Consider the following 12402-nt stretch of genomic DNA (forward strand, 5'->3'; position numbering starts at 1 on the left):
CGGAAAGCCAGGGGCCCCCTAAATGCTCAGGGCCATGGACAGTTGTCTCCCACCCGACCCCCCCACCCCACATTTGACGCCCCTGTTTACGCACACTAGTGTCGTACCTTGAAAACTGGGACATGTTTTGTTGTGATTTTCCATGTTGACTGATTTAGGTATATGGAGAGAAATAAATTATATTTTTATCAGTCTGCAGCATTAATCTTGTTTAATGTTTGGTAAATTTGCACATTGTCCGTAGGTGTGAACGTGAGTGCGAATGGTTGTTTGTTTATATATGCCCTCCGATTGGTTGGCAAACAGTTCAGGGTGTACCCCGCTTCTCGCCCAAAGTCACCTAAGATAGGGGCCAGCACACCTGAGACCCTAATCAGGATAAGTTTTTTTCATGATTTTCTTTTGAGCTCCTGCTGTTTTGTTTTAGTTTGTCTAATGAGTGAAACAACATAAGTCTTGAAAATCTCAAAACATTTCCTTGAAATATGCAAAATAATTATTATGCATACTACAGTCGTGGCATTATTGCAGTTGTGACATGACGAGAGCAGGCGTTCACACAAAGCCACGTAAGATATGGGTGAAAATTTGGTGCGGTCCGAAACATCTGCTGAATCAAGCTTTTGTTGAAGCTGATTTCCAGTGCAGCCCTCTGGCTCGACTTTCCCTGGCTTTGGATGAGCACCTGCTTTAGGAGAGCTGTATTTTCATCAGTGGTGTTAGTAGGCCTAAATTGTACTACGCGTTGCAGCAGTGTGACAGCCATAAAGCTTCTCAAACTGGCGCTGAACTTCAGTCTGGGAAAGAAAAACTTCTTGCCAGGCTGCAATTTTGCAACACTGCGCCAATGACAATTGGTGAGCATTGGGCAAACTGCAAAGCCTAAGCTTCCAAATGCTAATGGCCTCACGTCAATCTGAATGATACCTGACACGAAATTAAAAAAGGAAGTTTATAGTGACTTTTGGGACTCCATCTATAACGCAACAGGGATGTGTAAAATTGTGTCAGTTTTAATGCTACAGGGACAAACGTAGTAGTAATGATAAAACATCCATCCATTTTCTTTACCGCTTCCCCTCACTCGGGTCATGGGCGTGCTGGAGCCTACCCCAGCTATCTTCGGGCGGGAGGTGGGTACACCCTGAACCGGTCTCCAGCCAATCGAAGGGCACATTGACACAAACAACCATTCACACTCACATTCACACCTACGGGCCATTTAGAGTCTTCAATCAACCTACCACGCATGTTTTGGGGATGTGGGAGGAAACCGGAGTGCCCGGGGAAAAACCACTCAGGCACAGGGAGAACATGCAAACTCCACACAGGCGGGGCCGGGATTTGATCCCCGGTCCCCAGAACTGTGAGGCAGATGTGCTAACCAGTCGGTCACCGTGCCGATGATAAAACAGGGGTGTGCAAATTAAATACGTCATCGATGTCACTAAGGTCTTCATTTGAGAATTTGTTAAAAACAAAATAGGGACTTTGGAGCCACTCTCTGAATCTGAGTTTTCAGAATGTTAATCAACAAATTTCTGGATCTCATAAATTGAATCAATCTTCTGTGGCCCATGGCACATTTCCACCAGGTTTAGTGGAAATGTGGGTATTTTTGCATTACTTAACAAACACATAAATGCAGCTCATATGGCTTGTTGTGTGGGTGTAACAAAAAAATCAGAAGTAAAAAACTACCACAAGTAGTATGACTTTTGAGCTGAAACTCTGACCACAGAGCCAACCACCATCTTCCTCTTTTGTCAAACCCTCTTATATGTCTTTCAAAGTCTTCTGATTTAGTAATCATTAACTTAGAATTTTATGGCTGCAACACATTCCAAAAAAGCTGGGACAGGTGGCAAAAAAGACTGACAAAGATGAGTAATACTCATCAAACACCTGTTTGGAACATTCCACAGGTGAACAGGCTAATTGGGAACAGGTAGGTGCCATAATTGGGTATAAAAGGAGCTTCCCTGAATTGCTCAGTCATTCACAAGCAAAGATGGGGCGAGGTTCACCTCTTTGTGAACAAGTGCGTGAGAAAATAGTCGAACAGTTTAAGGACAATGTTCCTCAACGCACAATTGCAAGGAATTTAGGGATTTCATCATCTACGGTCCATACTATCATCAAAAGGTTCAGAGAATCTGGAGAATTCACTGCATGTAAGCGGCAAGGCCGAAAACCAACATTGAATGCCCGTGACCTTTGATCCCTCAGGTGGCACTGCATCAAAAACCGACATCAATGTGTAAAGGATATCACCACATGGGCTCAGGAACACTTCAGAAAACCAATGTCAGTAAATACAGTTCGGCGCTACATCCGTAAGTGGAACTTGAACCTCTACTATGCAAAGCAAAAGCCATTTATCAACACCCAGAAACGCCGCCGGCTTCTCTGGACCCGAGCTCATCTAAGATGGACTGATGCAAAGTGGAAAAGTGTTGTGTGGTCCGACGAGTCCACATTTCAAATTGTTTTTGGAAATTGTGGACGTCGTGTCCTCCGGGCCAAAGAGGAAAAGAACCATCCGGACTGTTATGGATGCAAAGTTCAAAAGCCAGCATCTGTGATGGTATGGGGCTGTGTTAGTCCCAAGGGCATGGGTAATTTACACATCTGTGAAGGCACCATTAATGCTGAAAAGTACATACAGGTTTTGGAGAAACATATGCTGCCATCCAAGCAACATCTTTTTCATGGACGCCCCTGCTTATTTCAGCAAGACAATGCCAAACCACATTCTGCACATGTTACAACAGCGTGGCTTCGTAGTAAAAGAGTGCGGGTACTAGACTGGCCTGCCTGCAGTCCAGACCTGTCTCCCATTGAAAATGTGTGGTGCATTATGAAGCGTAAAATACGACAACGGAGACCGGAGCTGAACCTGTACATCAAGCAAGAATGGGAAAGAATTCCACCTACAAAACTTCCAACAATTAGTGTCCTCAGTTCCCAAACATTTATTGAATGTTATTAAAAGAAAAGGTGATGTAACACAGTGCTAAACATGACCCTGTCCCATCTTTTTTGCAACGTGTTGCAGCCATAAAATTCTAAGTTAATGATTATTTGCTAAAAACAATAAGCTGCACAACACTCTTCTTTTCTCAGCTTCCACCACATGGTTCTCTGCCCTGCCTTGGTCTTCTTAATCTTCCTCCCCACCACCAGAGTCATTTTACACACCACCGTCCTATGCTGTCAATCCACACTCTCCTCTACCACTACCTCACAATCAGTAACCTTCAGATTACATCGTCTGCACAAAATGTAATCCACCTTCGTGCTTCTACCTCCGCTCTTGTAGGTCACCCTGTGTTCCTGCCTCTTCTGGAAAAAAGTGTTCCCTTCAGCCATTTCCCTCCTTTTGGCAAAGTCTACCACCATCTTTCCCTCCAAGTTCCTTTCCTGGATGCCGTACTTACCCATCACTTCTACATCACCCCTGTTTCCTTTACCAACATGTCCATTACAATCTGCACCAAGACGGGTGACTTGCCTCTCTGTCTGGGATGCTCAAAACTACTTAATCTAGCTCCTGCCAGAATTTCTCTTTCACTGCTAGGTCACATTCTACCTGTGGGGCATAGCCACTAATAACATTATACATAACACCCTCAATTTCAAGTTTCAGCCTCATCACTCGATCTGATACTCTTTTCACCTCCAAGACATTCTTAGCTAACTCTTCCTTTAAAATAACCCCTACCCCATTTCTCTTCCCATCGACACCATGGTAAAATATTTTAAAATTTAAAATAATTTTAAACTTCTAGCCTTACTGCCTTTCCACCTGGTCTCCCGGACACAGAATATATCAACCTTTCTCCTAATCATCATGTCAACCAACTCCTGAGATTTTCCTGTCATAGTCCCAACATTCAAAGTCCCCACATTCAATTCTAGGCTCTGTGCTCTCCTCTTCTCTTTCTGCATAAGAACCAACTTTCCACCTCTCCTTCGTCTTCGACCCACAGTAGCTGAATTTCCACCGGCGTCCTGCAGATTAACGGTGCCGGGGGCGGACGTTGTTAACCCGGTCCACGCCCGATCCGGTATGGAATTCATTGGATGAACACTCATATTTGTTTGGAAAAGTTTTAAGCTGGATGCCCTTCCTGATGACGCAACCCTCTGCATTTATCTGGGCTTGGGACTGGCCTAAAGTTTGCACTGGCTTGTGCCCCCCATAGGGCTGTATTCCTTTCTGTTTGACCTAACAGCTGAAAAAAAACTGAAAATGAATGAATGAATGAATAATGGTCCTCACTTTCATGTTCATGACTTTTCCATGTTGACAGGAAGCAGATGAAACTCTCTTTGTTCGACGCCAGAGGCTCCAGTCTGTTGGGGGCTTTTCCCTGCTTCTGCTGCACTGTTTGTCCCATGTCGCAACCAAAGACATGAGCAACGATTCCGCCCCTGCCTTTGGAAGACTCTTCTGTAAGGTACAAAGAAATAAGCATCTTGCAAATGAGTCCTGCTTTTCTATTTTTGGCCACGTTTGACTGTTTTGGTGAATAGCTGTGTTAGGACTTTCATTGCATCTCAAAGGTATCACAAAGGTAGACCCCAGTTTTTTTTCCGTGGTGCTTGTTAAATCCATCAGGATCAATTTCAAAACGTTATGGATAATTGGCTTTCTGAAGAAATTTCAGGATGACCCCCAAATTCATTATAACCTTAACAAGTGAGCTTAATTTGACCGTCTCTAAATATTTGAATGGAGGTCCAATTGTTCAGTGTTTCAGTACTTTTTGCACAACTTGCTGTTCTCGAAGAAGGAGCTGAAGGAAAATAAAATCCAGATTATTTGATCCATGAATGGACCAATACATTTCCTGGTTCAATAAGAATTATTATTTGCAGGTAGAGTCCGTCACTTTTTTACCCAAGCTACTATGAGAGGAGATGACACAATGCTGATTAAGCCTATCAGCTCCTCTAACATCTTGCTGGACAGGTCTGGACTGCTGGCAGGCCAGTCTAGTACTTACAGTACACTCTTTTATTACAAAGCCACGCATTTGTAACATGTGCAGAATGTGACTTTGCATTGTCTTGCTGAAATAAGCAAGGGCATCCCTGAAAAAGACATTGCTTGGATGGCAGCATATGATTCTCCAAAACCTGTATATACCTTTCAGCATTAATACTGCCTTCACAAATGTGTAGTTACCCATGCCATGTGCACTAACACACCCTCATACCGTCACAGATGCTGGCTTTGTGCTGATAACAATTCGAAGGGTCCTTTTCCTCTTTGGCCCAGAGGACACGACGTACATGATTTTAAAAAAATAAATAAATTGAAATGTGGACTTATCAGACCAAAGCACACTTTTCCACTTTGTCTCAGTCCATCTCGGTTGAGCTTGGGTCCAGAGAAGCCGTCAGCGTTTCTGTGTGATATTGATATTTGGCTTTTGCTTTGAATGGTACGGTTTTAACTTGCAGTTGTAGATGTAGCGACAAATCCTTTTAACTGACAATGGTTTTATGAAGTGCTCCTGAGCCCATGTGGCTACATTATGTTGCCCGTTTTTAATGCACTGCCTCTTGAAGAATCAACGTTACGCTTACATGCATAGATTTCTCTAGATTCTTTGAATCTTTTGATGATGTTATGGACCATAGAAGATGAAATCCCGAAATTCCTTGCAATTTTAAATTGAGAAATGTTCTTAAACTGTTGGACTATTTGCTCACGCAGTTGTTTACAAAGTGGTGAACCTAGCACCATCCTTGCTTGTGAACAACTGAGTCTTTCGGGGATGCTCCTTTTATACCCAATCATGACACCTGCTTCCAATTAACCTGTTGGCAAATGGTAAACGGTTTTCACCTCTATAGCACTTTTCTACCTTCAAGGTACTCTAAACTCACATTAACACTGTCTCCTCATTCATCTACTGATGACGCAGCAACAGTATCTTGCTCAAGACCTTTGTACAACAATGTTTATAACGTTATTCACACTGCCATACAAACATATGCCATGCAGAATGGAGGGTCCGTGTCCCTTTTATGTTTAGTTTTACTGTGTCACAGTGGAGTTTTTAAGCTTCCGCTGTGGTTTCTTAGTATTATAATTGAAGTTTATTGAGAATCAGAGTTGATCAGTCTAACAGAACAAAGTTTCTAGAGAAACGAAGACAAAAGACAAAGCACTAATTGTAAACAGGATGAGAAAAGTAAATCATTACAACAATGAAGCATGAGATATGAGTGTTGCATGCGGCTGTAGTGCTACACCCTGTGAGGGAAGGACAGGACAAGATAGAACAGGACAAGGATAGGAGAAGAAGCATGCAGGACAAGGGTTGTGAACCTGCCTGTTATAAAAGTTATAAAATTATAAAAGTCTATAGGACAAGAATGTGCGTGAGGGGATACACAAGCAATTTGCATGTTCATAAATTATTTGTCGCAATAAGTGAGTGGCCCCACACCCAGCGAAATAGTCCCATGGGTGTGTCCCTGCGGACACATGTAAGTAAATTGACACCGTTTTGCATACACAAAGACTGACAGAAGTGTCCTGTAATTGCCGTGCCTGCACCGCGTAGGCTGAGGACCCCACCCAATCAATCGAGGGGCGGGATCGGGCCCAGGGGTCCACCCGAGAGCAGCCCGGTGGACGGGACACGTCCCACATCGAGGGACCCAGGGCAGTCCGCCGGCCCTAGCGAGGTGCCCTGACAACTGGCCACCCGGCGGTGGCCGTAGGGACCCATAGCCTCCCCCCCCTGCCAAGCCCCGCATCCCTACCCCCCCCCCCCCCCACCGCCGCACACGCCACCCTCCACACCCAGGAGAGCCAGACGCCCCCGACCTGCAGGGCCCACGATGCAGCAAGTCCCCTTGAGAGTGTCCCTTGTTCGTTGGAAAGGAGGGCGGATAGGGGCACCCGACAAGGGAACGATAAGGGGGCAATATGGGAACTAACCAGTCGGCAGCTAGCGCGAGTAGGTAACTTTACTGTTTACATCTTCACACAGTACTTGTTCTTATCAAACATCATAAACAGATGCTCATGTCCAGCCCGCTGTTATGCATGTACTTGTCGGTGAGATGACAAGAGGCAGTCCGCAAAGCACCTCAACTGGCAAAATTTAGGCGCCTTACGTCGTCATGATAGCAAAAGCTGGGATATATATATCCATCCATTTTCTGAGCCGCTTCTCCTCACAAGGGTCGGGGGCGTGCTGGAGCCTATCCCAGCTGTCATCGGGCAGGAAGCGGGGTACACCCTGAACTGGTTGCCAGCCAATCGCAGGGCACATACAAAGAAACAACCATTCGCACTCACATTCACACCTACGAGCAATTTAGAGTCTCCAATCAATGCATGTTTTTGGGATGTGGGAGGAAACCGGAGTGCCCGGAGAAAACCCACGCAGGCACGGGGAGAACATGCAAACTCCACACAGGCGGGGCCGGGGATTGAACCCTGGTCCTCAGAACTGTGAGGCTGACGCTCTAACCAGACGCTCTAACCAGTATATATATATATATATGTGTGTGTGTGTGTGTGTGTGTGTGTGTGTGTGTGTGTGTGTGTGTGTGTGTGTGTGTGTGTGTGTGTGTGTGTGTGTGTGTGTGTGTGTGTGTGTGTGTATATATATATATATATATATATATATATATATATCTAACCAGACCCTCTAACCAGTCGGCCACCGTGCCGCTATATATATATATATTAGACTTTACACCGATCTTATCGGCTTGATCGGTATCGGCCGATAATGAGCATTTTATGCTGTTCGGCTGATCGGCTTTCATGTCATAATTCGCCGATCTAATCAATGACGTCATTGTTCGGCTCCGAACAAGACATTTAACTCCGTGTCGCCGTCGTGTATGAATCCAAAACCTAGTTAATTTTTAGCCTTGTTGCGTGTCTTGTGCCGTAGTACTGTAACTATCTGACGGCCAATAAAGTTTTTTCAATCTTGTCGGTGAAAAAAACACGTCGCAGGTGTGGGACTATTTTGTGGTGTCTCAGATAAACATCACGTAAGTTATTTGCACTCTGTGCACAACTAAAGTACGTCATGGGAAATGTTATCTAAATGCTTCAACACAACAAATTTGATCGGGCACTTGAAGAATGTACACAAAGTGGAGCATGGCGCGTTCAAGCAACGCAGCGTGGGGAAACCCCCGGGGAACCTCCCCCCCCCCCAACAAAAAAACGCGAACTCTGGACAAGACCCGTCCATATAGCCCGGACAGTGAAAAAGTTAGAGTAAGCATGTCATTAACAGTATTTCTTAAAGTAATTTCATTGCAATAAAGTAATTTAATTACAGTAAGTTAGCACCCATTATTTCTGTCATGTTGTAATGTTTTTTTGACCTAAATTTATGTCAGTCCTCAATTCTTGAATGCCCCCTAGAGGTCAATGATGTATTGACTTTTGTCTAAAATGAGAATACTTTATACTAGAGAATACTTTAAGATACTGAGTATACAGTACAGTAATACAATAAATGAACAAGTCATGTGTGTGTGTGTGTATATATATATATATATATATATATATATATATATATATATATATATATATATATATAAAACATAGATAAAACATTTGATGCTGGCTAAAATGAGGTCTGCTGAGGTGAGATGATGGCTTACATAATATGATCGGTCAAACTCCCAAATTAGTTTGAACTTTGAGGCATAATTTCTAAATTCTACAACTTTTGGTCATGTTAGAACTTGTCAGTAGCTCTCTTGTAACTGTTGTTGTGTGCCACCGTAGGTACTGCAGGCATCTCTTGGGGAGCTATTCCAGGCTAAACTGGCCTTGGATTCCTCAGCACACGAAGCCCATTGGTCGTTTCGAGATGACAAATCCCCTTGGGGTCACTCGAAGTCTTTCAGTCTGCTCGACTGTGGGGATCGCTCTGCTTATCTAACGGAGGCAAGCAGAGCGCCACTCTCTCAACACGTGAGTACAGAAACATGGAAGCCCGTGTCGCCACTTGCTCGCCACATGTGTTAACGCCTCCTTTCTTGTCAAAATGTTTGACACTGTCTGCATTATGTGAGCCACGTAAAAAGTAACAACATTTCTTTGGGGAATAGGACATCGAGGATCTTGGGAGGAAACACAGAGAAACGTCTCTGGTCTCCCAACTCGAAAGAGTTTTAAGAAAAAGAAACACAGCGACAGAAGAAGACCGAAAGCATTCTTTATTGGACAAGGAACCATATTGATTAATTTAAATTGAAGTTGAAACTTAAGGTTGTCATGTGATTTCTCCTAGCCAAGCAATGAAATGTAATGGGAAAAAAAATACATAAAACAATTGTATTGTACTGGTGTATCCTTATTAAAAATATTATTACAATTAAAGTCCCTGTATAGTGATAATAATTACTGTGTCTTGTAAACTTGACATGCCACAGACAAGAGTGTTGTTAACAAACCTGTCAAATCTGAATGATAAAAAAAAATCACCAAGTAAATAAAATAAAGCTTTAATTCCATGAAAAATCATGCCGTTCTCTTTGCTCTCGAACAATGTGGGTGTGTCCGCTGAATGTGTGAAACCACGCCCCACTAAAAAAATGGATGCAACTCAGTCTAGTATTTTCTTACGCCTACACATCCTGAAAATATAACTGCTTAAAGCCTCCCGTGGCTGTAATACTGTATTTATCCCACCCGGGATATACATGTAGGTGGTAGCTACCATCTAGCTCACAAGATAACAGGCTTCCAGAACTCCTCTTGGAGCGGGCGGCAGGCTCGACCACGGTGTGACTTCCTCACTTGGCAATTTAGATAACGACACTGTGCTGTTCTTTAAATTGGGGCATCCAGGAAACATTCTTGTGGTGTAGGCAAAGCTGGCGAGCTAACTGCACGCTGTAGTGGTAAACTGGCCTAGTAATAAGTAACTGACAGTTGCGCCGAATAACCACTGGTCTGAACGAAGGTGCGCAAGTTCTCATACAGTGGAGGGAGGGGAGACTCATACCAGACCCCAAGTGCATTACTGAGCGCCGTTTTAGCCACGCCCAACACAACAGCAATACTAAAATGGTCAAAACCAATTAAATGCTATAGCTCCACAATTCGGTACTATGTAATTGTTAGTCTTTTGTCAGACATTTTCAGCAAATATGTAATCCAATAACAAACAAATCTCTGAATTGCCACAGTCCATCCGTCCATTTTCTGTACCGCTTATCCTCACTATAGTCGCGGGCGTGCTGGAGCCTATCCCAGCTATCTTCGTGTGAGAGGTGGGGTACACCCTGAACTGGTCGCCAGCCAATCGCAGGGCACATAGAAACAAACATTCACACTCACATTCACACCTATGGGCAATTTAGAGTCTTCAATCAACCAACCACACATGTTTTTGGGATGTGGGAGGAAATCGGAATGCCCTGAGAAAACCCACGCAGGTACGGGTAGAACATGCAAACTCCACATAGGCGGGGCCAGGAATTGAACCCCAGTCCTCAGAACTGTGATCCAGATGTGCTAACCAGTTGAACACCGTGCCACCCTTCCCTCAGTCTTTAATGCTAATTTGGACAAAAAATGTCGAAAAAAAGTACTTCTGGGGTTTAAAAAAATTGCATTTCATAAGCCTAATAGCATAATTTCTGAACGTTTTTGCAAAACAACAACAACAAAAAAGACTCCAGTTGCCTCAATTCAGACTTTTCATACTACCAGACCTGGATGACTGAGAATCTACATCGAAATAAGAAAAAAAAAAACTTTAGCAAGCACATAGTTGCTTTTTATTTTTACATTTTTTTTAATATTAAAATCACTTGGGCAATTATACTATTTGGCGAACAGTTTTATTTTAAAACGTTTTTTTCAGTCTTAATCAATATGAGAATCAAACTCAAGAATCCCTCGCTTTTTTTCTTGATCATTTAGCATCAATTGAAATGTTGCGACATGGTATGTGTTTTTTTTTTTTGTGAAATGGTTTATTATGGTCTGAAATCTTTCAGTAAATGCTCAATACAATTTTTGTGTTCAGTGAAAAAGTCAAGTCAAGTTTCTCATTGCAGTTGCTTTAATTTCTTGGAATTCTTCAATTGCATTTTATTCTTTTTTATTGGAATACAAATAAAAAAGTTGCATAAACTTGAACACACACAAAACACTCACAGAGTAAGTTTTAAGTATGTTTCAGAGACAAAAGTCATTGAAGCAAAAGACTTTGTGCACAGACTCATCCATTTAGTGCCTTCCTTTAATGCTTCCTTTCATTGACTTCAATTATTTTGAGAGCGATGAAGATGGAGATGAAAATTAAGCCGCACACCAGCGCCACGATATTAAGGATCTTGGCTTTCCTCGACGCATCTGCAGCTGCGACCGAGTTCCCAGTAGAGTTGGCATTTTGTACCTTCAATTACACAAGAGCTCCAATCAGGGAATTCAGTCATCACTAGGACCAAAGCCTTTTTATTTACGGCAGTGGATTTACAGTTGAAACAACTTGAACAATGTCTCATTTTTGCAGAGTGAGTGAGTAGAGGAAAACAAGGCCTACCTTGGAGGAGAAGACAATAGCTGCAATCCCAATTGGTAGACAACAACATAAAGTGTTGAAAATTGACCACGCCAAATAGGAGGGCGCCACAGAATGGGTCTGTCCTCTCTCCATACTGCCTTGTACTCAGTGCTCAAGTGGCTGCGGAGTGACAGCTGCCACCATTTATATGGAATGGGTGGAGTCCCCGAAGCGGCTTCATTTCACTTTCAAGAGCATCACACTCGTTTGACGCTGGTACATCCTTTTAATTTGTACGTAAAATAAAGCTCCAAATTATTCATAAAACAAGGCTATGAATAATAAAATTCATTGTTATTTGCGGGATAGATGTATTTTGACAAAAGACTGTAAGAGCTTTTGCAAAGAAGTTAGACATTAACCGTCCTGTTATGTTTGTTTCCCTTGTAAATGTAATCCACTTTGTTTAATAAAAAAATATAATAATGTAAATTCATTTTTTTAAGAAAGAAAGGGAAATTTTGAGTCACAACATAACAGGTGAGTTACTTAAAAAAATAAATAGAATTACACTTACATTTTTCAACATTTGCAGAAACTACAACAACTCTCTCAATAAATCCATGTTCAAAGGACTCATATTTGTGTTTCTCACATTTCTGCACGAATAGCTTACTCTATGGCACCATTTAAAAGAAAGCGGCTGTAAGATACTAATAAAAATCAGTGTCGGCGCCAGAGTGCGTCCGATGGGCTTTCGGTTGGCGTGTGGGAGGGGGCACATTTTAACGCTTAGAAAATGCACATCATGTAATTCTCTTTGTTTTATGTTTACTTTGACACTTCAGATTGGTGTGGTATTAAACAGCTTGAAGCCTCT

The 12402-nt window shown here is 42.7% G+C and overlaps 1 protein-coding gene across 12 annotated transcripts in view; it reads left to right on the forward strand.

Annotated features, from left to right (window-relative positions):
• The window catches only part of si:dkey-103g5.4 (uncharacterized), a 38105-nt gene extending 28717 nt beyond the window's left edge, over window positions 1–9388 (forward strand). For 7 of the 12 annotated variants that reach the window (XM_061781999.1, XM_061781995.1, XM_061781997.1 and 4 more), the window contains 3 exons: window positions 4317–4463; window positions 8789–8977; window positions 9115–9388. In XM_061781999.1, the coding sequence (XP_061637983.1) occupies window positions 4317–4463; window positions 8789–8977; window positions 9115–9246 (468 nt within the window). In that variant the 3' untranslated portion in view covers window positions 9247–9388. Of the gene's footprint in view, window positions 1–2229; window positions 2337–3954; window positions 4071–4316; window positions 4464–6584; window positions 6769–8788; window positions 8978–9114 lie in introns of those variants that run through there. The other 5 variants (XR_009789709.1, XR_009789711.1, XR_009789710.1 and 2 more) reach the window with 5 other exon arrangements.
• The last annotated feature ends 3014 nt before the right edge of the window (window positions 9389–12402 follow it).

The sequence above is a fragment of the Phyllopteryx taeniolatus genome, chromosome 8 (genome assembly GCF_024500385.1).
Source record: "Phyllopteryx taeniolatus isolate TA_2022b chromosome 8, UOR_Ptae_1.2, whole genome shotgun sequence".
Taxonomy (NCBI): Eukaryota; Metazoa; Chordata; class Actinopteri; order Syngnathiformes; family Syngnathidae; genus Phyllopteryx; species Phyllopteryx taeniolatus.